The 27209-nt window shown below is 40.7% G+C and overlaps 1 protein-coding gene across 1 annotated transcript in view; it reads left to right on the forward strand.

The window, feature by feature from the left end:
• BRIP1 (BRCA1 interacting helicase 1) overlaps positions 1–27209 on the forward strand; it is a 150232-nt gene that overhangs the window by 7080 nt on the left and 115943 nt on the right. The window contains exons 4-6 of the mRNA XM_004591193.2: positions 1304–1477; positions 8005–8132; positions 10563–10676. Of these exons, the coding sequence (XP_004591250.2) occupies positions 1304–1477; positions 8005–8132; positions 10563–10676 (416 nt within the window). The remainder of the gene's footprint in view (positions 1–1303; positions 1478–8004; positions 8133–10562; positions 10677–27209) is intronic.

Below are 27209 nucleotides of genomic sequence, written 5' to 3' on the forward strand. Positions count from 1 at the left end.
GCGAGGATTTTAGCCGCTAAGCCACGCCGCCGGGCCCCTGATTCTGGGTGATAATTTATTGTAATCTTTATGTAAATTAATACCATTCAAATACTTTTGTAACAAATTTAATATTTACTTTTAGAAAAATGTTTTCCACTAAGCTGTATGCCTTCCTCCTGTTTGATTTTTGAATTTCAGTATAAATGTGTATTTGAGTAATTGTAATTTCATATATTATTGCTTTTCATACTTTTATATAAGTAAATCCCTCTATAAATGTTTGTCAAGTATTTCTTCCATGTTAATTGATGCTCCAGATAGGTGAGCAGCTTGTCCATGTTTGTTACATGTAGCATTTGCCCAGTTATAGCACTAAAAATCTTGTGTTCAGGGATAACTCCTAATCCTAGGTGAACTGGAGTGATTACTCCTGCTGAAGAGAAAGATATTTGTTTGTTTAATTAGGTATTCAGATACTTCAGAAATTATAGAAAAATGGATTTAAGAGGTAAGTTTGTTTTGGTGACTAAAGTTTGGAAATCTATTCATAGATTTTCTTCATACACATTTTTTGTGATTTGAGTTTCCCTCATAAGCATGGATTTCAGATTTTTTTTCACTAAGATAATCATCTTTTTTAAAAAGAATATTACTTTTGTAAAGATTTATTCATTTTTTAAATATATATAGATATAGAGAGGAGTAGAGACAGACAGGAAGATCTTCTGTCCACTAATTTACTCCCCAAGCAGCCCCAACGGCCAGAGCTCTGCTGATTTGAAGCCAGGAGCCAGGAATTTCTTCCAGGTCTCCCACGCCAATGCAGAGTCCCAGTGCCTCAGGCCATCCTCAACTGCCTTCCCAGGCCATCAGCAGGAAGCTGGATGGGAAGTGGAGCTTCCAAGATTAGAGCTGGTGCCCATATGGGATCCTGGTGCATGCAAGGTGAGGACCTAGCTGCTAGACTACTGCTCTGGACCCAATGTTTTTACTTTAAAAGATTTTGTAATTGATTTGAAAGACAAAATACACGAAGCAGAGATTTTCCACCTGCTTTAAATGGTGTTGTGGTAGGCCAAAGCCAGGAGCTTGGAACTCAGTCCTGGTTTCCCATGTAGGTGGGAGGAGCTAGCTGTTGCTCCTTAGTGTGTACATTAGCAGGAAGCTAGGAGCAGGAGTAGGGCTGTGCCTGAAGCTCAGGCAGTCCCAGTGTGCCAAAGCACCATGCCCAGCATCTGCCTCTAAAGTTTTTAATTCCACCTCCTTGAATTTTTGATGTATTCTTGCATATTATAAATACATATTTTGCTTTCATTTTTAGGGAAGCCAGTGGATGAGGGCTTAAATAAAAAAGCTGAAGAATCAGCATCCTGTTCTTGTGTCTGCCACTTGAATAATTTTACAAACAATGACACGGACCAACGAACATCACATCATTTCAATAGTCCAAGCAAGCTGCCTTCTGAGAGAAATGAAGTTTTATCAAGTTATCAAGGTAATTTATATGGGAATGTGCGTCTGTAGTAGAAGCCTTAATTATTACTGTTATAAGACCTAATTTAGTTAGCAGGTAAGTTTTAATGTATCTCCACTTAGTTTTTCTGGAATTATTTTAAGATAATATACAACATGGCCAAAGATCCTGGAAATTTTTGTTTATTTTCACTTTGACTTCTAATTTAGAGATTCATTTTAATTTTTTACTTTATTTTTAATGATTACAAAGCTGAGAGGGCTGTATGCCCTGGTAGGGTGGGAAGGCTCAAGGTATGGAGGGAGGTGAATGGCGCACACGTTTTAGTTTTTTTTTTCCTGTGTCCAGAGAGGAAGGAGCTGCTGCTTGCTATCAAACAACCTCTATTTCCAGGGATGGGGGAAAGGGTCATTTGATGATTCCTTAGAGACCTAGATATGAGGAAGAATGTTCTGAGGGTATTAATTGAATGGTTTTGATAGTTCTAAGATATCATCGGCTTTGTGGCTATAGGGTTGAGAAAACCTTTCTAAGTTCTACTAGCTGACCAGGTCCACCTCCGCGCATCTACAGACTTAGATGTTTTGTGCAAATCTTGACCAGGAGAATTGTTCAGTCTGTTCTGCTTTCTATCCTCTGATGAGGCACTTGATGTCCTCTGCTGGCCTAGATGAGCTTGCTGTTCTGTCTCTTGAGTTCATCTGAGCATGCTGGCCACTCACTGCACGTACACATCAGTAACCCAAGAAGCCCAGTCTTGATACATGCATGCCAAAGTCAGACCACATATCTTGTGATTTTTCCTGTTTGAGTCCGGTAATCTAGTTAAGGAGTCTCCCAAGAAATCTCACTTGGGGTAACCTAAGACTTGACATTTATGTCTGCCAGTTAGTGCAGGGTCAGGTTCAGTCCTTCACCTGCACCAGCTAACACATACACTAGTGGATGTAGCTACGTGGTCAGTTCTGCCCCAACCCCGTATCTCATATGAACTGATAGAAGCTGTGGCGCAGCCCAGCCACTGCAGGCCTGGTCTTTCACACCAATGGGTGCCACAGTTTGGTTGGGCAAATCCCCAACTTCCCTCACCAGGCACACCCCAGCCTTGGTTTTTCATGAGCCAGTATGTGCTGCGGCCCATCCCATTCTATCCCACTTTCCTTCCCACATCCCATCTGGCTTTCATGAACATTCATAGGTGTTACAGCTTAACTCGGCCTGTCATACCACCAAACCCGGCCTACATGTATGCCAGTGGATGTGGCTACCTTCACCAGCTTGGGCTGCCCCAACTCTCTTGTGCTCACCAGGGGAGCTTCAGCCTACCAGGAGAGTGCCCACAGTTCTACTAGGCCTGGTGACAGCCCCACATCAGAGAAAGTAGTTTGACTAAGAAATGAACTATGGAAAGGGAATTTGCTTGTCAGAATAAGAAAGTTAAAAATGTCCATGATAGCCCATAGATTTTTTAAATTATAATTCAATTTTTTTAGTTTAGTGATTTTTAAAAAAATTTATTTATTTTTATTGGAAAGTCAGTTATACAGAGAGGAGGAGAGATAGAAAGGAAAATCTTCTATCCGATGATTTACTCCCCAAGTGACCGCAATGGCTGATGCTGAGCTGATCTGAAGCCAGGAGCCAGGAGCTTCTTCTGGGTCTCTCACACGGATGCAGGGTCCCAAAGCATTGGGTCATCCTTTTCTGCTTTCCCAGGCCACAAGCAGGGAGCTGGATGGGAAGTGGAGCTGCTGGGATTAGAACAGGCGCCCATATGGGATCCTGGGGTGTTCAAGGCGAGGACTTTAACCACTACGCTATCATGCTGGGCCCGAGTTTAGTGGTTTTTAAAAAGAATACTTATTTATTTTTATTGGAAAGGCAAATCTACAGAGAGAAGGAGAGACACAAAGATCTCTGTCCGATGGTTTACTCCCCAAGCGGCGGCCACGGCTGGAGCTGAGCCAATCCGAAGCCAGGAGCCAGGAGCTTCTTCCAGGTCTCCTACATGGGTGTAGGGTCCCAAGGCTTTGAGCCATCCTCTACTGTTTTCTCAGTCCACAAACAGGGAACTGGATGGGAAGTGGAGCAGCTGAGATATGAACTGGTGCCATATGGCTGTATCGGATCGTGGTGGATGCGAGGCCAGAACTTTAGCCACTAGACTACTGCACCAGACCCCATAGATTTTTGTCATAAGTAAATGATAGTCAGTCCTTCCATACAGTCTAAAGTAGAACTATTTATAAAATATTATTACTCTTCAATTAGTAGTACATAATAATCTTAAGTTAGTAGTGGTGGTGGTGGTGGTAGTAGTAGTAGTAGTAGTTAATAGTTATATACGAATCTGTGTATGGACATATATTTCCTCAGGTAAATATCTACGGGAGGAATGAACAGCTCACTGGGAAGTTGTGTGTGTTCACATTACTTAGAAACTTCCTAAATGTCATGTAAAGTGCTCATACCATTGTACATTTCTACAAGGGGTTATGAGGGTTCAGTTTTCTCTGTATCACTTCCAAAACCCCATATGGTTAGTCTTCTAAATTTGAACCTTTCTGGTTGGTATTTATATCATGATTTCAGTTTACATTTTGCTAATGACTTGCTATGTTGAGCATCTTTTCATATGCTGATTATCCATCTACATATCTTTCACGAAATATCTGTTAAGAACCAGCTTTGTGATCTAGGTTAATAGGATAAGCTGCTGTCAACAACACTGGCATCCCATACTGGTGAGAGAGTCAGTTGAGCTTCCTGCTAATGGCTTGGGAAAGCAGTGGAACATGGGTTTAGGTTTTGGGCCCTTGTACCTATGTGGGAGACAGGAAATTCCTGGCTTCAGCTTGGCCCAGCCCTATCCCGTGCAGCTATTTGGGGGATTGAAACAGTGAATAAACTTTTCTCTCGCCATCTTTCCCTCTCTCCCTCTCTTGCTAACTCTGCTTTTCAAATAAATCTTCGAAAAGTCCATTTAAAACATTTTCCTGCTATTTGTGAGATTATCTTCCTATTGTTAAATGTTGAGCATTCTTTTATAATGTGCAGTGCAGTGACTTTTTCCTATATTCATTGATGTGTACAGTTGTTATTGCAGTTAATTCCAAAACATTTCATTACATTTTTAAAAAAGATTTATTTTTATTGGAAAGGCAGATATACAGAGAGGAGGAGAGACAGAGAGGAAGCTCTTCCATCAGCTGGTTCACTCCCCAAATGACCGCATTGGCCCGAGCTGAGCTGATCTGAAGTCAGGAGCTTCTTCTGGGTCTCCCATGCTGGTGCAGGGTCCCAAGGCTTTGGGCCATCCTCAGCTGCTTTCCCAGGCCACAAGCAGGGAGCTGGATGGGAAGCGGAGTCACCGGGACATGAACCGGCGCCCATATGGGATCCTAGTACTTGCAAGGAGAGGTCTTTAGGTGCTAAGCTACTGCACCAGGCCGAATATTGAGCATTCTTTATATGTATATAGTCATTTAGGTAGTTTTTTTTTTCCTATCTCTTTGAGAGGCAAAGACAGATCTCCTACCCTCTGGTTTACTTCCCAAAAGCTGGCAAAGCTGGCAATAGGCAATCTGCTGAGCAGGCCTGAGTCAGGAGCCCAGAACTCAGTCTGAGTCTCCCACTGCATGGCAGTGACCCAAGGACCTGTCTCCTGCTGCCCTTAGAGTATGTATTCTTGTGTTGGCAGGAAGCAGGAATTGAGAGCAGAACTGGGTCTTGAACTCCTAAGTGGGATATATACAGCTTTAGAACTGTTCTGTCAGATGCTCACTTCCAATTTTTGTTTTCATAAATTGGAATTATCCTTATTTGTTACTTGGCAGTTAGGCTTTCCTAAAACTAAAGCAAGATTTCTTTCAACCATTTCCAGCACTGTCCATTGACAGTCTGGAACAGGGTTTCTCAACTATTTCTATTGGCAGTTTGGGAGAATTCTTTATTTTGGCCACAATCTTTAGCACTATGAGATGTTTAGCAGGACCCCTGGCCTGTTAGTTGGACATCCAGCCATCTGTCTATTTCCCTAGGGAGGGAGTGGTAGTGTTAATCTGGGCCCTGACTAAGAATCACTGATCCAGATCTGTTTTTGTGGTACTTGAACTAATTTTCTTGGAAGCTGCAGAGCTCAGAGTTAAGTATCTTCCCTAAAATCCTATATAAAAATCTGAGGAATAGCCAAGTCACTTTTTTTTTTTTTTTACAAATAAGATTTGTGTTTATTGGAATGGCAGATTTACACAGAGGAGAGACAGATTTTCTATCTGCTGGTTCACTTCCCAAATGGCTGCATTGGTTGGAGCTGGGTTAATCCAAAGTCAGGAGCCAGGAACTTTTTCTAAGTCTCTTATGTGGGTATGGGATCTCAAGGCACTGGGCTGTTCTCTGCTGCTTTCCCAGACCATAAGCAGGGAGCTGCACAGGACAGGAAGTGGAGCAGCTGGGCCACAAATGGGTATCTGTATGGGAGGCCGGTGTCCAAATGTCCATGCTGCCGTTTGCTGATGTAGGGTTAGCCATTTAAGCCATTGTGTCATTCCTCTCACCCCCTTCCAATCCCCCTCCCCTTTTTTTAAATTTACAGTGTAGTTCTAGAGAGGAAGAGAGAGATTGAGATTAAGATTTTTATTCACTGGTTTACTCTCCAATGGCCTGGTTGCCAGGAGTCTCTTCCTGTTCTCCAACTTGGGTGCAAAGATCCAAGAATTTGAGTCACCTTCCACTGCTGTCTCAGGCACCTTAGTAGAGAGGTGAACGGGAAGTGGAGTAGCCAGGCCTCGAACTGGCTTCTGTATGGCATGCCAGTGTCACAGGCAGAAGCTTAACACGTTGTATCACAATACCAACTCTGAAAAGATACTGTAGAAACAGCAGGTCTGAGTGAACAACTTCATCTACTAGAAGCCCTGGTTGATTTCACAGGTTGTGAAACTACAGTTATTAATACAGTCTAATGTTAGCACAGTGATAGACCAGTCTAAATGTATAGAGACCCAGGTTGGAGTCCAACATGTATCTAGAAGCTTCGTATTTTTTTTTTTTTTTAAGATTTATTATTATTGGAAAGCCAGATATACAAAGAGGAGGAGAGACAGAGAGGAAGATCTTCCATCCGATGATTCACTCCCCAAGTGAGCCGCAACGGGCCAGTACACACCGATCCGATGCCGGGAACCAGGAACCTCTTCCAGGTCTCCCACGCGGGTGCAGGGTCCCAAAGCTCTGGGCCGTCCTCAACTGCTTTCCCAGGCCACAAGCAGGGAGCTGGATGGGAAGTGCCGGGACTAGAACTGGCGCCCATATGGGATCCCGGGGCTTTCAAGGCGAGGACTTTAGCCGCTAGGCCACGCCGCCGGGCCCAAAGCTTTGTATTTTTATAAGTACTCATTGTAGAATATAGGGAAAAGGGGACAACTTATCAATAATGTGGTATTGGGACTGTTACACACCCATAGGGGAAATACTGTAATTGGAGGCCTACTTTACACCATGCACAGAACTGTGTTCTCAGGCCCGGCGTGGTAGCCCAATGGGTAAGGTCCTCACATTGAACACACTGGGATCCCATTTGGGCACTGGTTCTGGTCCCGACGACCCCACTTCCCATCTGCTGTATTCACTTGGGGAGTGAATCATCAGACGGAAGATGTCTCTCCTCTCTGTACATCTGACTTTGCAATAAAAATAAATAAATCTGAAAAGTATGTTCTCGGTAGATTGAAGTTAGATATTGAAGGCAAAGCTGTTAGGATTTTAGAACACAGTGGTTTTCAAAAGAATTACTTATGTCCCTAAGACGCTGAGGAAGTGTGACTTACAAGTGGGTTAGGGAGGTTCTTTCATGGCTGTGTGATATAGATTCACTTCTGTGTTTGTGTAAGTCCCACCCTTTTTTTTTTTTTTTTTTTTTTTTTTGTAAAGTGTATTGGACTCTCATAGATCTCTCCTTGGAAGGCATTTGTAAATCTTTTAAGACCAAGAACTGTATCTTTTAGTATCTGGTTATCTGATTATTGTATGAAGTCAGTACAATAAGTGAATATTAAAATTAATTCAAATGAGGGGTGTGCAAAGAATGTATAGAGAGGAACAAAGAGAATGCTGTGTTTCAGAACACATGTAGAAGGAAAAAACTGAGGGGAGCCTGCACCTGCATGGGAGACCCCGCTGGAGGCTCCTTGCTCAGGATTGGCAGTTGTGCACACTGGGGGAGTGAGGCAGCAAATGGAAGATCTTTCTCTGTCTCTCCTCTGTAAATCTTTCAAGCAAAAATAAATAAATCTAAGAAAAAAGATAAGTTTACTAGGAATAGTGAAGCACAGTGTTAGAGATATTAAAGAAAAAAGGAAAAGTGTTTCCTGTGTTCTGGAGTTACTATGTTTGGTAAAATAAATTGAATGTTAAAGTTCTTTCGAAAAATGTTTGTTTCATGTTTTAAACTGTGCTATCAAAATTTCAGATGTAAGTATGACTTCTTATTGTTTCAATTTTCTTTATTCATTTCCTAAGTGTAATATGTTTTTTGTTCTTTATGGAAGCCTCTCCTGAAAAAAACACTCTGGCTGCAAAGCTATCTGCCAAGAAACAGGCAAGCAAATCCAGAGATGAAAATGATGATTTTCAAGTAGAGAAGAAAAGAATTCGACCATTAGAAACTGCACAGCAGGTAAGCAGCATTTGTTGGTTGTGAAATAATCTGTGTTGGAAGCTGACCATGGGGGTCTGGTGTGAGGTTCAGTGGCTAAATCCTTGCAAGTGACAGCGTCTCATATGGGCACTGGTTCTAATCCCAGCAACCCTGCTTCCCATCCAGCTCCATGCTTGTGGCCTGGGAAAGCAGTCAAGGACGGCCCAAAGCCTTGGGACCCTGCATCCATGTGGGAGACCCGAAGGAATCTCCTGGCTCCTGGCTTTTTGGATTGGCTCAACTCCAGCTGTTGTGGCCATCTAGAGAGTGAATCAGCAGATGAAAGATCTTTCTGTCTTTCCTTCTCTCAGTAAATCTGATCTGCCTTTCCACTAAAAAATATTTAAAAAAAAAAAAAAAAAGGCTGACCATGGTAGTGAAGTATCAGGGTTTTAGTGGCACTTGCAGAGATTAGTTGGTCAACATTACTGTTGTAGATTAAATGATCATTTATTACAACTTCATTTTTTGTTACAAGAGATGTACTACAGATTATTTGTAGTCATATCACTAAGATGAAACTGCATGATGGTTCTCTACCACCCTCCCCATAGTCTAATATTTTTCCGGTTGTGGGGAGTACTGTGGTTACCTGGAATTATTTCTTTTCCTCCTATACATTTAGACAGTAGGCTATGGCATCTGGAGATAAACAGACCTATGTTCAAATCCTGGATGTCATCATATGAGGAATTGGACAGTATTTAATTTAAGGTATGTCTTGGAAGTACAGCTCTTTGTACTATTTAACTGCTTCATTACTGGTATCTAATAGTGACATTTTCCTTTGACCAAAATAACAGTGTTTATGTTGTGGGCTACTTTGTTAATAACAGTTTTAGCATAATGACAATGCTTAACTGTTCAGGAAGATTGATCAAGGCCAGTGTCATGGTACACAGGTGGAGCCACTGCTGTGACAACAGCATCCTATATTGAAGCATTGGTAGGAGTCCTGGCTGCTCTGCTTCCCATTTCATCTCGTCGGGCACGTGGGAAAGCAACAGAGAGTGACTCAAGTTCTTGGCCACCCGTAGGGGAGACTCTGACAGACTTCCAGTCACCTGGGTTCAGCCTGGCTCTGCCTTGCAGCCATTTGGGGAGTGAACCAACAAATCTTTCTCCCTGTCTCTTTTTCTCTGTTATTCTGCCTTTCAAGTAAATACATTTTTAGAAATTGATATATAAATTTCTGAGAATTACTAAAAGGCTTCAGTTATCAGATATTTTAATGCAGTATACTTCTTATAAAAATACAATGTTTTCTCAGGTTTCATGTCAGGTTAGGAAAGCTGTGATCTTAACACACTTAGTTACAGATAATAAAGATAATTATTAGTTAGCATGCTCTTTGTAGGTAAGTAATTTGGTGCTTTTAATTGAGTGTTCCCAAATTGTGGTTGTATTCTTCTGTAGTCATACAAAAGCGTGAATTTTTATTGTTTTTAGAAGTAAACTAGTGTATTTTTGAGATTTTTTTAATGTTTGTATTTGTTTGAAATGAGATTGAATGATTCATTCATCTCCCATCTGCTGGCTTACTTCCAAAATGACCACCACCTCAAGTGTTGAACTAAGCTGAAGCCAGGAGTCAGCAGCTCCATGTGTGTCTCCTGTGTGGGTGGTAGGGCCCCAAATGCCTGGGTCATTTTCTTCTGCCTTTCTGTGTGTAATAGCAGGAAGCGGGACTGAAAGCAGAGCAGCTGGGTTTGGAGCTGGTGTTCTAACGTGGGATACTGACTTTGCAAGAGGCTTCTTGACTCAGTGCCCCAGCTCTAAGCCCTGTTTGTGAAAGTACCAGCCACAACTGAAGTGTCCTCCCTACTGCTACCATTGATGCAGTGTATAGGTAGAGATGAATGTTGTAAAGTGGGGCTCAATGCAAAAATTTTATAGTCTGACTTCACTGGTTGTCATTTATCTACAAGAAAGATTGTCAGTAGAAATACTTTTCTCTCCCCTTATAACTTGATTAAGTCTTTGGTAGTTAGGAATAAGGATGTATAAAGTTTGTAAAGATCATATGGGAAACCATGATATTTAAAATTTTTATCTTATGTTCTCATTAGTGTAGAATAAGAATCATGTTTTGACTTTCACCTTCCGAATAAATATGTGGTTAAACTCAGAATGCTTTGCTTGATGTCTTTGTGGTAGAACTTCTATAAGATCATTTTATGATAATTTTGATATCACTATCTAAAGCTGTTTTTATTGGGACTCAGGAATTGTTACTTTTTCTATTAAGTACTCTAACAAGGACATGTTTGTTTTTAAAAATTGATTATTGTCCAGTAGTCATTCTTTTGTTTTTGGATGTGTAATGAAAAACAAAATTGTGATGTTTGAGAACAGCTAGACTCTGACACTTGCAGTTTACATTAAAGTTCATTTTTTGTCTGCTTACAGATGAGAAAACGTCATTGTTTTGAAAGGGAAGAAAGTCACATGAATACAAATGGTTCAGGAGATGCCATAAAGCTCGACTCTCCAAGAAAGATAAACTCTTTTTCTCCACAAAAAGTATGTATTTATGCCATTTTTTATTTTAAAGAAGTAAAATGGAATTTTCTGAATTCATTTTCGAAAAAAGGAAAAAAAATAATGTGATAAAAAGGCTTGGAAGTTTTAGGTGGTGTCATATCTCTGCTACTGATACGTGAGACGCATGCCTCAGGTCATTTATAAAATGAAAGAATTGGGGCCTGGCGCGATAGCCTAGTGGTTAAGGTCCTCTCCTTGGACGCGCTGGGATCCCATATGGTGTCAGTTCTAATCCCGGCAGCCCCACTTCCCATCCAGCTCCCTGCTTGTGGCCTGGGAAACCAGTTGAGGACGGCCCAAGGCCTTGGGACCCTGTATCGGTGTGGGAGACCTGAAGGAGCCTCCTGGCTTTGGATTGGCTCAGCTCCAGCCGTTGCGGCTGCGTGGGGAGTGAACCATCGGATGGAAGATCTTCCTCTCTGTCTCTCCTCTCTCTATATCCTTTAAAAAAAAATTGGGCTGGGCCCGGCGGCGTGGCCTAGCGGCTAAAGTCCTCGCCTTGAAAGCCCCGGGATCCCATATGGGCGCCGGTTCTAATCCCGGCAGCTCCACTTCCCATCCAGCTCCCTGCTTGTGGCCTGGGAAAGCAGTGGAGGACCGCCCAATGCTTTGGGACCCTGCACCCACGTGGGAGACCCGGAAGAGGTTCCTGGTTCCTGGCTTCAGATCGGCGTGTACCGGCCCGTTGCGGCTCACTTGGGAGTGAATCATCGGACGGAAAATCTTCCTCTCTGTCTCTCCTCCTCTCTGTATATCTGACTTCGTAATAAACTGAATAAATCTTTAAAAAAAAAAAATAAATAAAAAAAAATTTAAAAAATTGGGCTAAAGAAAAGTAGAAGTTCTTTTTTTCAATTCCATACTTTTTAAATATATATATATATATATATTTTTTTTTTATTGGAAAGACTGATTCTGTAGAAAGAAGGAGAGACACAGAGAAAGGTTTTCCATCTGCTGGTCACTCCCCAGATGGCTACAATGGCCAAAGCCTAGCTGATCTGAAGCCAGGAGTCGGCAGCTTCTTCTGCGTCTCCCACGTGGGTTCAGGGCCCCAAGGCTTTGGGCCATTTTCTACTCTCTTCCTAGGTCATGAGCAGGAGCTGGAAGTGAAGTGGAATAGCAAGGACATGAACCAGTCCTGGGGGGGATCAGCTAGTTGAGCCAACATGCCAGCCCCCCATTCTATATTCTAATGTTTGTAAAGTGCATTAATGAGCAACACTTTTCAAGGAGGAGTCCTAACGACTTCATAGACTCCTGAAATATGTTTTGGGTTGTTTGTGACAATCATAATATTAATGTTAGTTGCCTCTTTTATTGTTGTGGCATTCATACTGTCAGTGCAAACAATATTAATGAATAAAACTGTCACCAACCTGTATTAATGATGCTTTTCTTTACCATGATTAATTTATAGCTTCAAAAAGGTCAATTTTACATAAAAATGTCCTTAATGAAGCAATAAAGATTACTTACTGGTTGTTAGTGATGGAGATTTTTTTTTTTTTTTTTTTTTTTAAGATTTTATTATTATTGGAAAGCCGGATATACAGAGAGGAGGAGAGACAGAGAGGAAGATCTTCCATCCGATGTTTCACTCCCCAAGTGAGCCGCAACGGGCCGGTGCGCGCCGATCCGATGCCGGGAACCAGGAACCTCTTCCAGGTCTCCCACGTGGGTGCAGGGTCCCAATGCATTGGGTCGTCCTCAACTGCTTTCCCAGGCCACAAGCAGGGAGCTGGATGGGAAGTGGAGCTGCCGGGATTAGAACCGGCGCCCATATGGGATCCCGGGGCTTTCAAGGCGAGGACTTTAGCCGCTAGGCCACGCCGCCGGGCCCAGTGATGGAGATTTTTAATGTGTGAAGTGGATAGTGCTCACAAAACACTTGTATACATAAGTGGAATAGATGTCTTGAGGAAAAGACATGCATCTGTGGGATACTTCGGATTATAAACTGAGTTAACTGGGTAACTTTAAATTAAGGTTGGTCATTTAGACTGAGCTTGGCAATTTTTGATAAGTGAAGTGAACTTGATAAAATTTGAGCATTCAAATGGAAATCAGAAGTTGTAAATATTTGTATGTAAACTCTGTAGCTTTCTGATACTTATACATTTTTCTTTTTTGGTGAATTGCTAGTAATGTAATAGGCCTGGATGATAGCCTAGTGGCTAAACCACCTTATATCCACCGGGATTCCATATGGGCAACCAGTTTGTATCCCAGCAGCCCCGCTTCCCATTCAGTGCCCTGCTTGTACTGGGAAAGCAGTTCAGGACAGCCCAAAGTCTTGGGACCCTGCACCTGGATTGCTAAACCTGGAAGAAATTCCCAGCTCCTGTCTTTGGATTGGCTCATCTCCAGCTGTTGTGGCCACTTGAGGAGTAAACCAGCGAATGGAAGTCTCTCCTTCTCTCTGCAAATTTGCCTTTTCAATAAAAAGAAAAAATTTAAAAAATTAAAAAAAAATTGCTAGTGGGCCCAGTGCAGCAGCCTAGTGGCTAAAGTCCTCGCTTTGCATGTGCTGGGATCCCATATGGGTGCCCGTTCTAATTCCAGCGGCCCTGCTTCCTATGCAGCTCCCTGCTTGTGGCCTGGGAAGGCAGTGAAGGACAGCTCAAAGCCTTGGAACCCTGCACCTGCGTGGGAGACCCAGAAGAGGCTCCTGACTCCTGGCTTTGGATCAGCTCAGCTCTGGCTGTTGCACTGGCCTGGGGAGTGAATCAGCGGATGGAAGATCTTTCTGTCTGTCCTCTGTATATCTGCGTTTCCAATAAAAATGAATAAATCTTTAGAAAAAATTGCCAGTGATATTATAGCATGTGATGCTTTACTTTTTTAATACTTATTTCAAAGGCTAACTTTGAGAGAGAGGCAAGACATAGAGATCTTTCATCTGCTGGTTCACTGCTCAAATGTGTACAATGGTTGGGGCTGGGTCAGTCTTCAGTCAGGAGTCAGGAGCTGCTTCTGGGTCTCCCACCCGAGTGGCAGCAGCCCAAGGACTTGGAGCATGTTTGCTTTCCCTGCTGCATTAGCGGGGCTGTAAAGCAAAAGTGCAGAAGCTGTGCCTCATAGAGGTACTGGACTGCCCAGCCTGCTGCACTGCAGTGCCAACCCCTAAATGTGCTAACGTTGTTTAAAAAGATTTTTAAATTTAAATTGGAAAGGTAGATTTACAGATAAGGAAAGACAAAAGATCTTTTCATCCATTTTTACACTCCTCAGATGGCTGCAATGATGAGAAATTAAGCCGATCCCAAGCCAGGAGCTGGGAGTTTCTTTCAGGTCTCCCGTGTGGGTGCAGGGTCCCAAGGTCTTGGGCCATTCTCTGCTTTCCCAGGACACAAGCAGGGAACTCTTATGGAAATGGAGTAAATGGGAAACGAACCAGCACCCATGTAGGATGCCAGTGCTTGCAGGGTATAAAACTGTGATTTAAATGGCTAGTATGTGATAATACAAAATGATACCTGGAAAACATTTGTTCCAAATACATACACACCAATAGCTTTTTTTCTATTCTCCCATTCCAAGATAGCTTTGTTTGTTTTCCGTAACTATAGATTTATTTTTGTTTTTGTATTGACCTTCATAGAAACCTTAAAGTTGAATCAGTCATCTGGATGTTCATTATCTATTTTCTGTATAAGAATGCTATGTTCATCTCTCTTATGTGGGTGTTTGGTGCCCAGCATATATTACATATTAGTTGCCTGTTAAATATTTGCTTCTAGAATCTTATTTGTTTATTTTTTACCAATTTGCCTTTTTAAAAGATTTATTCATTTTTATTGGAAAGTCACGTATACAGAGAGGAGGAGAGACAGAAAGATCTTCTGTCTGTCGATTTATTTCCCAAGTAGCTGCAACAGCCAGAGCTGTGCCAATCCAGAGCCAGGAGCCTCATCCGGGCCTCCCATGTGGGTGCAGGTTCCCAAGTCCTTGGGCTGTGCTTGACTGCTTTCCCAGGCCACAAGCAGGGAGCTGAAATGGGGAGTGGAGCTGCTGGTATTAGAACTGGCACCCATATGGGTTTCTGGCGCATGCAAGGCGAGGACTACAGCCACTCGGCAACCGCGCTAGGCCCACAATTTACTTTTATTTGAAAGGCAGATTTTACAGAGAAGCAGAGACAGAGAAAAGTCTTCCATTTACTGGTTCACTCCCTAAATGTCTACGTTAATTTTAGTTGTCTTACCAGAATGCAGGAGCCAGGAGCTTTCTCCAGGCCTCCATGTGGGTGCAGGGTTCCAAGGCTATGAGCTGTCTTCCACTGCTTTTTCAGGTCATAAACAGGGAGCTGTATGGGAAGTATAACAGCTGGAACTGAAATTGACACCCCGTTGGGTTAGGTTGAGTATTAGCTTGTATGCCACCTGCTTGGACCTGAGGTTTTTTTTTTTTTTTTGTAAGATCTATTTTTTATTGGAAAGACACATTTCCAGACAGGAGAGACAAATGTCTTCCATCTGCTGGTTCACTCCCCAAGTGGCCGCAGTGGCCGGAGGTCTTCCACGTGGGTGCAGGGTCCTAGGGCTTTGGGCTTTCCTAGGCCATAAGCAGGAAGCTGAATGGGAACTGAATTGTCCAGGATGGGAACCAGTGTCCATACGCGATTCCAACGCTTGCAAGCAAGGTTTTAGCCATTGAGCCATTGCGCTGGGCCCCTGAGTTGTTTTTTAAGATGTATTTATTTGGAAATCAGAGTTTGCAGAAAGACTTATTTTTAAGAAACTTTGCTGTGTAAATTAATTGGTAAATTAATGATTGCTGTTTTTCCTTGAATTTGACATTAAACTTGTTTTGGTTTCTTTTGGAATATTTTACTTTGTAGTAACTCAACTTCGAAATTACGGATTGGAAAATTTAGTGGTTGTCTTTTTAAGTTGAAGATTAGTTTATTTGAAAGAGTAACAGGGAGAGAGATCTTCCATTCACTGTTCGCTCTCCAAGTGGCTGTAACAGCCAGCACCTCGGGGATGCTCAGAACCTGGAAATCTGTCCAGCTTTCCTATGTGGATGACAAGAACCCAAGTTCTTGGGCCATACCCTGCTACTCTCCCATGCACATTAGTAGGGAGCTGCATTGCAAGCAGAACACCTGGAGCTTTAACTGGTGCTCCAGACACAGTCGGTTGGCAGCTTATCTCACCCGCGTAGTTGCTGGTTCATCTGATGTTCATCTAGGCTCCTTAGTATTTTTTTACGTTGGGAAATAGTGTCAAGATCTCCTTTATACGAATAAACTTATAGTGTACATCACATGTTTTCTTTCAGTTTAGATTCTTTTTTATATTGATAATTCATGTGTCAGAATTCTAGTGAAGTATCAGTTGCTATATAATGAAAATAGTCAAACGTTTTTTAGAGTGCTAGCATTGTGATGTTCTTTGTTCTTCCTGTTATAGTTTTCTTAATTTGTGTTTTATTCACTGTATAATTAAATCTTGACAAAGAGGAAGATATTCTTACAGACGCATTCTTCTGCTTATACTTGTTTAGTTTACTCATTAACTAGATGTTAACATTTTATTTCACTCCCTTTTCCTATTGTGTAGAGGAGGCATTGGTCCAGCAGAGTGCGCTCTTGATCTTCTGATAGCTTTGCTGTTTATTCTTTCTAGTCCCTTGCTTTTTTTTCCCCTCCCAAAATATTTAAGATACTCTTTAGGATATCAGAAGAAAACAACCCATTTTATCAGTATTCTGTAAGTCATCTTCCCATGGTTTTATTTTTAGTACTACTGTTGCATATGTGGCAAATGCTTATTATCTGCTCTTCTTCCAAGCTGTTCAGAAATATTAACTGACAGTTACGGGCTCATGTTTGGATGCTGAGTGTCAAATTTATTTAACTTTGTGTTTGACTGATTTCAGAAGAAAAACTAATATCCTTTTAGCTTTAAGATTTTAGTTTAAGAATTTTAATTTTTTTCTTAGAATTCTTTTTTTTTTTTAAAGATTTATTTTTATTACAAAGTCAGACATACAGAGAGAGGAGGAGAGACAGAGAGGAAGATCTTCCGTCCGATGATTCACTCCCAAGTGAGCCGCAACGGGCCGGTGCTGTGCCGATCCGAAGCCGGGAACCTGGAACCTCTTCCGTGTCTCCCACGCGGGTGCAGTGTCCCAATGCATTGGGCCGTCCTCGACTGCTTTCCCAGGCCACAAGCAGGGAGCTGGATGGGAAGTGGAGCTGCCGGGATTAGAACCAGCGCCCATATGGGATCCCGGGGCTTACAAGGCGAGGACTTTAGCCACTAGGCCACGCCACCGGGCCCAGAATTCTTCTTGTTTTTAAGATACATTTTATTTTACTTTGAAAGCCAGAGTTACAGTGAGACTGGGAGAGACAGATTTTCATCTGCTGATTCACTCCCCAAATGACTGCAGTGGCCAGAGCTGGGTCAGTCTGAAGCTGGGAGGCAGGAGTTGTCTTCCAACTTTCCCATGTGAGTGCAGGGGCCCAAAAACTTGCAACATCATCTGATGCTTCCCAGGCCATAGTCACAGAGCTGAATTAGATAGTGGAGCAGCAGGGCTGTGAATCCATGCCCGAAGGAGATGGAAGCACTAGCAGACAGAGGATTAGCCTGTCACACCACCATGGTGGACCCTTTAATTTGTTTTTTAACGGATACAATATACTTAATGAATATAATTCTAATATGCTAATTCTTCTCTCCACCCCATTGTATCCTCTTCCTCTCAGTATTTCCTCCTTCTCCCTGTCTTTCTTTGCTAGTTTTTCAGATAATAAATAATTACAGCAAAAAGGCTTAATACTTCACTGAATAAGAGATTGAACAAATAAAAGCAAAAAGGCCCTTCATTAGTGGGAATATAAACAGTTGTTGTAGAAAATAACTGGATGGAAAGTTTATCATTTCACCAATAAACTAAATTTTTTTTTAAAGTTAAGATGAAAATGATGACTGATGTGTTTTGATCATTGTGAGTTATATACATGTATGGAGTTACTGAAACATACCCATAAATTTGTGTACTTAGTAAAAAAAGGTATAAAAACAGAATAATTTAACTCAGTCCTTGTAAGTCTCAGAGAAGATGCTGATATTTTTCCCAATTATGTAAGAAAATTAAGGCACAGTGAATTTAATGTGGTGTTCGTATCACAAAGCTGTGCTGTGGAGGCAGGGCTAAAACCTAGACTTCAGGATCAGGCCTTCCTGACAACCTCAACATTATGTCTTTGCATGACCTCTTTTAGATGACCTTTGGATGACCATTTATTATTTTTTTTAAGATTTGTTTTTACTGAAAAGGCAGATTTATAAAGAGGAGGAGGAGGAGAGACAGAGGGAAAGATCTTCCATCTGCTGGTTCATACCCCAAATGGCTGCAGTGGCCAAAAACAAGCTGATCTGAACCCAGGAAGGAGCTTCTTCTGGGTCTCCCACATGGATACAGGATCCCAAGCATGTGGCCATGTGGGACCCTGGTGCGTGGAGGATGAGGATTAACTGAGTGAGCCGTTACACTAACCCCACACAGTTCATTTGTATACTGTCGCAAGTCCTGTTACATGCAGTACCATTAGCATCAACTATGTTGAGGTAAATTTTCTTTGTTCCTTTCTTACCGAATTGGTTCTGGGATTTTACTATGATTAGACATAGAATAGTTTTGAATACCTTTTCTGCATTTATTATCAGCTGATTTTAATCCATTCTATGTGTTATATATTACATTTGTTGGTTTGCTTATGATGCACCTAGAGTGAATTCCACTTGATTGCGGCAAATCTGTTTCATGTATTGTTGGGTTCAGTTTTCTGCATTTTCTCTTCTTTTGGTCATTTATATTTTTTTAATTAAGACTTTATGGGGCCCAGTGTGATAACTCAATTGGCTAATCCTCCACCTGCAAGTGCTGGGATCCCATATGGGCACTGGTTTGTGTCCCAGCTACTGTACTTCCCATCTAGGTCCATGCTAATGGTTTGGGAGAGCAGAGGATGAACCAAGGCCTAGGGGCCCTGTACCCACTTGGGAGCTGTGGCAGAAGCTCCTGGCTTCTGATTTGCTCAGCTCTGGCCATTGCTGTCGTTTGGGAAGTAAACCAGTGGATGGATCTTTTTCCAGTTAAATCTGTGAATCTAACCAAAATAATTCTTTTAAAAAAAAGACTTTATTAATTTGGAAATGCTTAGTGATGGAGGGAGGGAGAGGGAAAGAGAAAGGGCAAGGTGAGTAACTGGTCTTCTGTTTGTTCCTCTGCAAATGGTGGAAGGTGCCAGGAATCTGGAACTTCATCCGTGTCTCCCACAAATGCAATACGGGTCCAAGTACTTGGGCTACCTCTTCTGCTTTCCCAGGAACATTAGGGAGCAGGGAAGTCAGAACACAAACTGGTGATCTTATAAGTGATGCCAGCATCACTACTAGCTGCTTAACCTGATGTAGCACAATGTTGGCCACCGTTTGATATTTTTTAATTGAGATTTGCTGTGTGTACTTGACATTGCTTGAGCTTCTTGGATTTGTGGGTTTTTAGTTTTCATCAAATTGAGCAAGATTTGGGCCATTATTTTTAAAACATAGTGTACACTTCTATATTCATTTTTAAAGGAATTTCTCATGTGCTTCATTTTGTCTAGCTTGCAGTGTTGAGACTGCTTTTTCTGATCTTTCATTTGATGTTAATCACATGTAGTAGGTTTTTTTCAATTGTATATTCATGTATGGAAGACAGTAGTTTTGTCTTTCTAGTTTTTTAAGATTTATTTACTTCTTTGAAAGGTAGAGTTAGAGAAAGGAAGAGATCGAGGTACTGAATTCCATCCTCTGGGTCACTCCTTATTTGGTTACAACAGCAGGAGCTAGGCAAAGTTGAAGCCAGGAACTTCTTCAGTCTGCCAAATGGATGCAGAGGCCCAAACACTTGGGCCATCCTCTGCCATTTTCCTAGGCATGTTAGCAAGGAGTTGGATCAGAAATGGAGTGTCCATGGCTTGAACTGTCAACCCATATGGGATGCTATGCCAAAGTGCCAGCTTCAAAGATTGTAATTTTATGTATCTTCTTTTTGTTTTGCTTTACTCTAGAATGCAACCCTGTGTTGCCAGTAGTTCCAAATTATTGTTTCCTTTGTTTTGCCCAATTAGCTGAAAATATATAGTGGGGAAAAATAGATAAGATTGCTGCTTTTTCCTTACATCCAGAAGCAGAAGTTCCTACATTTATGTTTTTAAGGATATTTTCTATTTTTGTGAAAGTGCTTTTTGTAAGACTTCTGCATACATGTGCATTACTAAGTAAAAACTCCTGTAAGACATGTGTTGAATTAATTTGACCAGTTAGTTGATACTGATAGCAGTGTTGGAATAATTTATGAAGAGATTTTAAGCATTTTTAAACAGTGGATACTTTGGAGTGTGTGTGTGGATGCTGGTTCATGTCCTGGCTAATCCACTTCCCATCTAGTGTTCTGCTGGCATGCCTGGGAAAGCAGCGAAGGATGACTCACTTGGGACTCTGCGCCTGTATGAGACTCAAAAGAAGCTCTTGGCTCCCAGCTTCGGATCAGGTCAGCTCAGGCCATTGTGGCCATTTGGTGAGTGAACCAGCAGATAGAAGACCTCCCTCTCCAAAATCCCTCTAGGTGAAAATAAATCTTTTGCTTTTCAAGGTAGATTTACAAAGGGATAAAGACAGATTTTTCATCTGCTGGTTCATTTCCCAAGTGGCTGCAGCAGCAGAGCTGGGCTGATGTGAAGGCAGGAGCCAGTCTCCAATACTGGTGCAGGGTTCCAAGGATTTGGGCCATCTTTCACTGTTTTCCAGGCACATCAGCAGGTACTGGATCAGAAGTATAACAAGGAGGGTTTGAACTGTTACCAGTATAGGATATCAGCACTGCAGCTGGAAGCTTAACTTACTATGCCATGGCATTGACACTTTCCTTATTTTTAAGATTTATTTATTTTTGGGCCTAGCGAGGTGGCTTAGCAGCTAAAGTCCTCGCCTTGAAAGTGCCAGGATCCCATATGGGTGCTGGTTCTAATCCCAGCAGCTCCACTTCCCATTCCAGCTCCCTGCTTGTGGCCTGGGAAACCAGTTGAGGACGGCCCAATGCATTGGGACCCTGCACCTGCGTGGGAGACCCAGAAGAGGCTCCGGGCTCCTGGCTTTGGATCAGCACAGCACTGGCCATTGCAGTCACTTGGGGAGTGAATCATCGGACGGAAGTTGTTCCTCTCTGTCTCTCTTCTTCTGTGTATATCTGACTTTGCAATAAAAATAAATAAATCTTAAAAAAAAAAAGATTTATATATATATTTTTCAGAACGGCAGATTTACAAAGAGGGAGAGACAGAGAAAGATCTTCCATCCGCTGGTTCATTCCCCAAGTGGCTGTAACAGCCAAAGCTGAACTGATCTGAAGCCAGGATACAGTAGCTTCTTCCAGGTCTCCCACACAGATGCTGGACCATCGTACACTGCTTTTCCAGACCACGAGCAGGGAGTTGGATAGGAAGTAGAGCAGCCAGGATACGAACCAGTGCCTATTGGAAGTGGAGTAAACAGGACTCAAACTGGCACTCTTACGTGATGCTAGCACTACAGCAAGGGCTTAACGTTCTTTGCCATGGGTCTGGTCCAGCAGTGACTTTTTTTAAGGGTTTGTTTTTTTTTTTTGGAGTGGCGGATTTTTTGTTTTAGAGAGAAGGAGAGATAGAAAGATCTTCCATCTACTTGTTCACTTCCCCAAATGGCCACAATAGCTAGAGCTGAGCTGATCCAAAGCCAGGAGGTAGGAGTTTCTTCCCGGTCTCCCACGCAAGTGCAGAGTCCAAAGACTCTGGTCCATCCTCCACTGCCTTCCCAGACCCAGGGAGCTGGATTGAAGTGGAGCAGTCAGGACACAAACCAGCACCCATGTGGGGTCCCTGTGCTTACAGAGGATTAGCTTAGCCCATTGAGCTGTTGTACCTGCCTCCTGACATTTTAAACATTATCATAGGTGAAAAATAGTCTATGTAGAATTGTCTTTGATTATCTCAAAACTGGCATTTAAAGTTGGCTTTAAAGAAAATCAGAATCCAAGTAAGATATGTGTATCATTTAAGAGAAATGTCATTTGTTGAAAAAAAATGTATGTTCCCTCCGCCCCCACAGAAGGAGTTCCACTGTTCAGGACTTAGTATTTCCATGTTGTCATTTAGGGTAGTTTACTTTCCCAGAAAGTATGGGAATAGTAGTTCGATCCAGAGGTTGAATTAGATTCAGATTTGGTTTTGTCTACATGCAGTGCTACATGCTTACAGTTGTAAGACAACCGTAATTTGGGAGACAAATTATATCCATTTGTTTTTCCTACAAATTGAGTATGTTTTCATACTCAATTATTGAATATGCTTTGACATTTTTCATGACTGCATTGCATTCTGTTTAATAGCTTTTCTGTAACTTATAATTTCCTTTGTCTAGATGTGTAGCGGAGAATTCATTACACTAGCTCTTATTTTTCTCTGGATGTGGTTCTTTAATTGTGACAAATGCACTAATTTGAGATGCTAATAAAACAGTATTCTAATTGAATGGAAATGATGAATCATATAGCATTTTACTAATGACTTAATAGTCCTATCAAGCTGTGATTTCTGTAATAAGATTTTTACATGGTCCTTTGCTGTGGTGCTTCACAAATTTTGCATATAGGCCTATTAAAAGCAGTCTGCAGAACCCTTGAAAAATACTAGTCTCAGTACATTTAAGTTGTATTTTACATGATTTCTCAGTGAGCCAATTACTTTACCAATTATTGAACTGCGTAATGACATCTTCCTGCAAGGCACTTTGTTGTTTATATTTCTGTTCATGTGCTACGCTTCTGCATGATTCAGTCTTTTTTTAAATTTTATGACACAAGTTTAATAGGCACTGGGGTTTCCTCCCTGCCTTCCCATGTTCCTCCCCTCCCTGTTGTTCTCCCCTCCAGTCTTACAATGGTTGTCTTTCACATTACACTAGTTCTTAGTGGATTTTATTATATTAAAAACCCATGGGCTTCTCCAATTTAAGGAAGTTCTTTTCATGATAATTTCAGCCCTTCCACTGTTCTCAACAATTAAGTTTTTAGACCTAAAGAGCTTTTTATTTTGCTGTGATTGTTTTCTTGGAATTATTTTCCTGGAATACAGCAATGAAAAACATACTATTTTAAATGACTCCTAAATTACATGGGTCTCCTTCAGCACAAATTTTCAATTTTGTTCTGTTAGTTTTGTTATATACCGATTGTCCTTGATTGTGGTTAACATTTAATGCAGACAAAAAACTGTTTGTCTGCCACCCCATCGTTCCATATCTGATTGCCTAGTTTTCGTAGTAGGCTGTGCAGATGTTGGGTAGCCAAGCTGATCAGTTTAGTTGGTGTGATTGTATTGCTGGCTTTAGCTTTATTCGCCAGCCTCTTGTGGTAGACCTGCTGACTCAGCAGGATACTGTCATTCTCCCTGAAGCATACCTTGTGTGAATCTCATGCTTTTTTTTTCCTCCTGTCATCAGTTATCTGTTGATCCTAGAAATATGTTACAGGCTTATTTATTGATAAACTGCTCCTCCAAACTTCTTATTGTTGATTTTATTCCTTTTCACAGTTCAGTCCCAGGAGTTGGGAGCTTAGATAATCCCCAGCTCAGTAGTACAGTGACATGAGAAGTCTAGATGTATGTAGGAATGTGGTGACGTTCATTAAGTGATAGGAACTCTCATATCCTTCTTTTTGTTTCTTAGAGCATCTTGCTTTTTTTCTTTTTCTTTTGGACGTTTATTTATTTTTATTGGAAACAGATTGCCAGAGAGGAGATAAAGATCCCTGTCCAGAAAAAGATTAGATCATCCCAACATTGTGGGCTCAGTTTTTATAAGCTTGCAGCTCTATAGATCCTGTTGTGAATGTGAGCATGTAGGTTTTACAGTGAGCGTCTACCTTTTCCTCTTCATTTTACAGAGAAATTACCCTCACCTTCAATTCCTCCCTCCCTCCCTGCCTCTCCCACACACAGAGAGGAACCATTGTAAACTCTGTAGGACCCAAGAAACTGGCAGTTCTCTAAATCTATGCTGATAGGGTAGTTGATGGGAATATGTGGCTGTTTATTTCAGTTAATTAAAATTAAAATCCATTTACTTGAACTAAGCACATTTCAAGTGCCTGACAGCCCTAAGTGGATCATGGCAAATATATTGAATAGAAGATTCAATATATATCACAGAAGATTCTGTGGGGCGGTGCTGTTTTAGATGTTTCTATGTTGATAATAACTTGTAGCTTTTAATGTTTGAAAGAAACAGCTTCCTTTTTAATAGGTTTTTTTCGAAAGTATTTGGTTGATATGTCTGACATGATTCAGAAGGATAATTTTCTAACTGAAGAAAGCCTGAAAAAATTACAAAATATTAAAAAGTGAAACTCCTAATCCCACAGATTTTAAAAAGTCCTTTTGAATTATGTCAGTGCATGAAAGTATAGAGTTGGATTGTCAGCTAAATGATAGGTAGATACAATTTTACCACAGTTTCTCTGTCGCTAGTGACTTTTGAACCATGTCTTGATGGTCTGGGTTGAATAATTGTGTGCCTGTTCAGGATAGTACATAAGTCTGCCTCTCATGATACCAGTTTGTCTCACTATTGTTGATGCTAAATTTGATTCCTGGGGTAAAATGGTTACCACAGGGTTTCTCCATTGTAAAGGTACATTTGCCTTTTGTAATTACTAAGTTATCTGTGTGGTGATACTTAGAGACTGTGAAGATCCTATTCCTAGCAACTTTTCACTGAACAATTTTAGCTTTTGGTTTGAATCAGATACTACACAAGAGTTTCAAAATAGTGGTTTAGAATTATCCATTTGTAATTTATCCATTTATAATTTCTAGCTGGCATATTCTTGTAAGGATCTGCACTCCCAGCACGTTTGTCTTCTGTGCTTACCGTTTTTTCCTTTTTGTTATCAACAACCCAAGTATTTCTCATGTGGTTAGTCAGCACTATTTAGAGACTCGTTGCTATCATCGTATCGGTGGAGAGTGCTAATATGTCAGAATTTTTGCTTTATAGCACTTTGGTCATATTTATGAGATATTCATTCTTCGCCTGAGAATTCTTATGGAGTTATACTGTCCCAGTATTAATTTAGATGAAAATTCTTCCACTTTGGATCTTTATTGATTAATTCTACTGGAACGGACTTTGCAGAAACTGAGGCGTGCTGTGTTAAGGAATTTCCATTTATACCAGGCAAGAAAGTAAATAGTAAGTGCAGAATAGGGTAACAAACACTTATAGTATCAAAAAACAACTGTGAAAAGGATCTGTCTTAATGTGCTAGCCCATTGCAGTTTAACATATTGCTTACAACCTTCACAATAGAATTTGAGTGACTTCAGTTACACATTCCAGGAGACTGGCAGTCTGTTACAATCAGAGTCTGAACTTTAGAGCAGGCTAATTTACAGTGATGGGATGAAGAAAGTTGTGGATTTGTATTACACAGTCTCACCTGACACTGTATCTGATCCCTTACCTGCCGATTGACATCTTGAATGAGCTCTTTGAAGCAAGTTCCAGCTTAATTAAAACGTTTGCTTGGTTAGCAGTGATCTGTGAAAGCCTGTGATAAATATTGAATCAGGTTCACCTGCTGGTTGCTGTGAGTGGATAAACAGCTGCTTTGTGCAGTTTAATCATGAAACTGGCAGTAGAGTACTACTGTTTGAATTTTTTAGAAAAGAATTGTTGAAAAGGTATAGTTATGTCACTTGGCTTTCTTACTGGAGTGTGTGCTTATGTGAGATTTTGCACAACAGGCATTCAGTACCTGTTGAGATGGCTTGGACAAGAGCTAATGGTTGATAAAGACGAACAAGCTTTTTATGTCTTTGTTCACTGGTCTTTTACCTTTAGCTCATTATGTGCTCAACTTTTTGAAATAAAAAACAGTGTTTGGCTTTTTGCTTAGTTAAATGGTAAATGGATATGAGCCTAAAGCTTTATTTTCAGATGAAGGTTATGAGTTTCAGTTTCTACACACGTTTATTATATATTTTGCAGCAAGTTGAAGGACTCTTATATTTTTCTTTTTTTTTTTTTTTGGCTGTAAATTGTACATTAGTGCACTGCCCATATATTTTAGCATTGTTTTAATGTTTGGTAAGTGGCAAAAGTTAAAATAGAAAATAATCTACAAGCAGTGGAGGAACTTTTATAAAATTTCTTTTTGATTGTGTTTGTTGCTAAAGAGAATAATGACTAGTTAAGTTGGTTGTAAAGAAAGCTCTTTGCATTTGATTTCCATTATAAAATCAGATGTAAATTCTGGAATAAAGCCCTCATAAAAATAATTCAGAATCCCCTGTTAGCATCTGATGAAAACAAGTTTCACTTTCTAAAAATGTGTGTAAATTGTGTTTGTCTGCTCTTGGTGCTGTCAGTCCTTGGATTATAGCTTAAGAATGTTTCCTAACAGATGAAGTGGAAGACTTGAGGTGCAAAAGAGAGACCTATTTTATTGGACCTTAAGCTAAGAGAACCCAACATAGAGCTTATTGGTTGTTTTCTGTTTTGCAGTTGTACCATTTTTGAGTAAATTTTTTTTACCATAGGAACAATTTCTAATAATCTCCCTGAAGTTTCTGTATTTTTATTCCTGCTGTCAGTTTATTTGGAATTTTATGGGAGGAGTTAGTTTTGAAGTTATAGTCAGCTTTCTCAGTATTGTTTTCTGTTTATACTACATGCAGTTCAGTTCAAACTTTTCATTGTACAGCATAAATAATGCCATTGATTGAAGAACCTCGTAAGCTATTTGTCCATTCTTTGATACATTTAGCCTGTCTTTATTATTAAAGTAATAACATTGTATCAGTTTTAATGTACAAGATTTTCTGTAACATGTGTTATCTTTAATTGCAATGAATGATCAGTTTGCTATAAAAGAGATGTGCCAGTTTGTGCTTGGGTGAGCTGTTGCTTCGTATTCTAACACTCAAATCTGATGGCTGTGAAATACAGTGTAATAATTATTTTAATTCTTGGGTATTTATTGGGTTTATCTTTTAAAAATCGATTTATTGGAATTCCTTGAATGTTATCGATAGGTGATCCTTACTTGTGTATATTACAAATAGAATCTCTGTACATTCTTGCACCTTTTTTTTTTTTCCTTTAAGGAGGCTATCTGTAGGTGTTTCACAAGAAAATTTCAGGAAGTTTGTTAAAAAATGGAATTCAAGTGTTTGTTTTGGCACAAGAAATTTTGAATTGCATGCATTTTCCATGAACTTTTTAATGTACCCACATATTAATAAGGCTTAATTTTCAGTTGTTTGTGCTTTTGGTTTATTGTTTCAAGAAGCCTTTTCTACATTTAGGTCATAAAAGTCATTTTCTTGTATAGAAACAAATACCACATAGCTCACAAAGCCTTTTATGAAAACTTTTCTGGCTTTTGCTTTAAAGAGTCTTTTCATGA

The sequence above is a fragment of the Ochotona princeps genome, chromosome 17 (assembly GCF_030435755.1).
Source record: "Ochotona princeps isolate mOchPri1 chromosome 17, mOchPri1.hap1, whole genome shotgun sequence".
Classification (NCBI taxonomy): Eukaryota; Metazoa; Chordata; class Mammalia; order Lagomorpha; family Ochotonidae; genus Ochotona; species Ochotona princeps.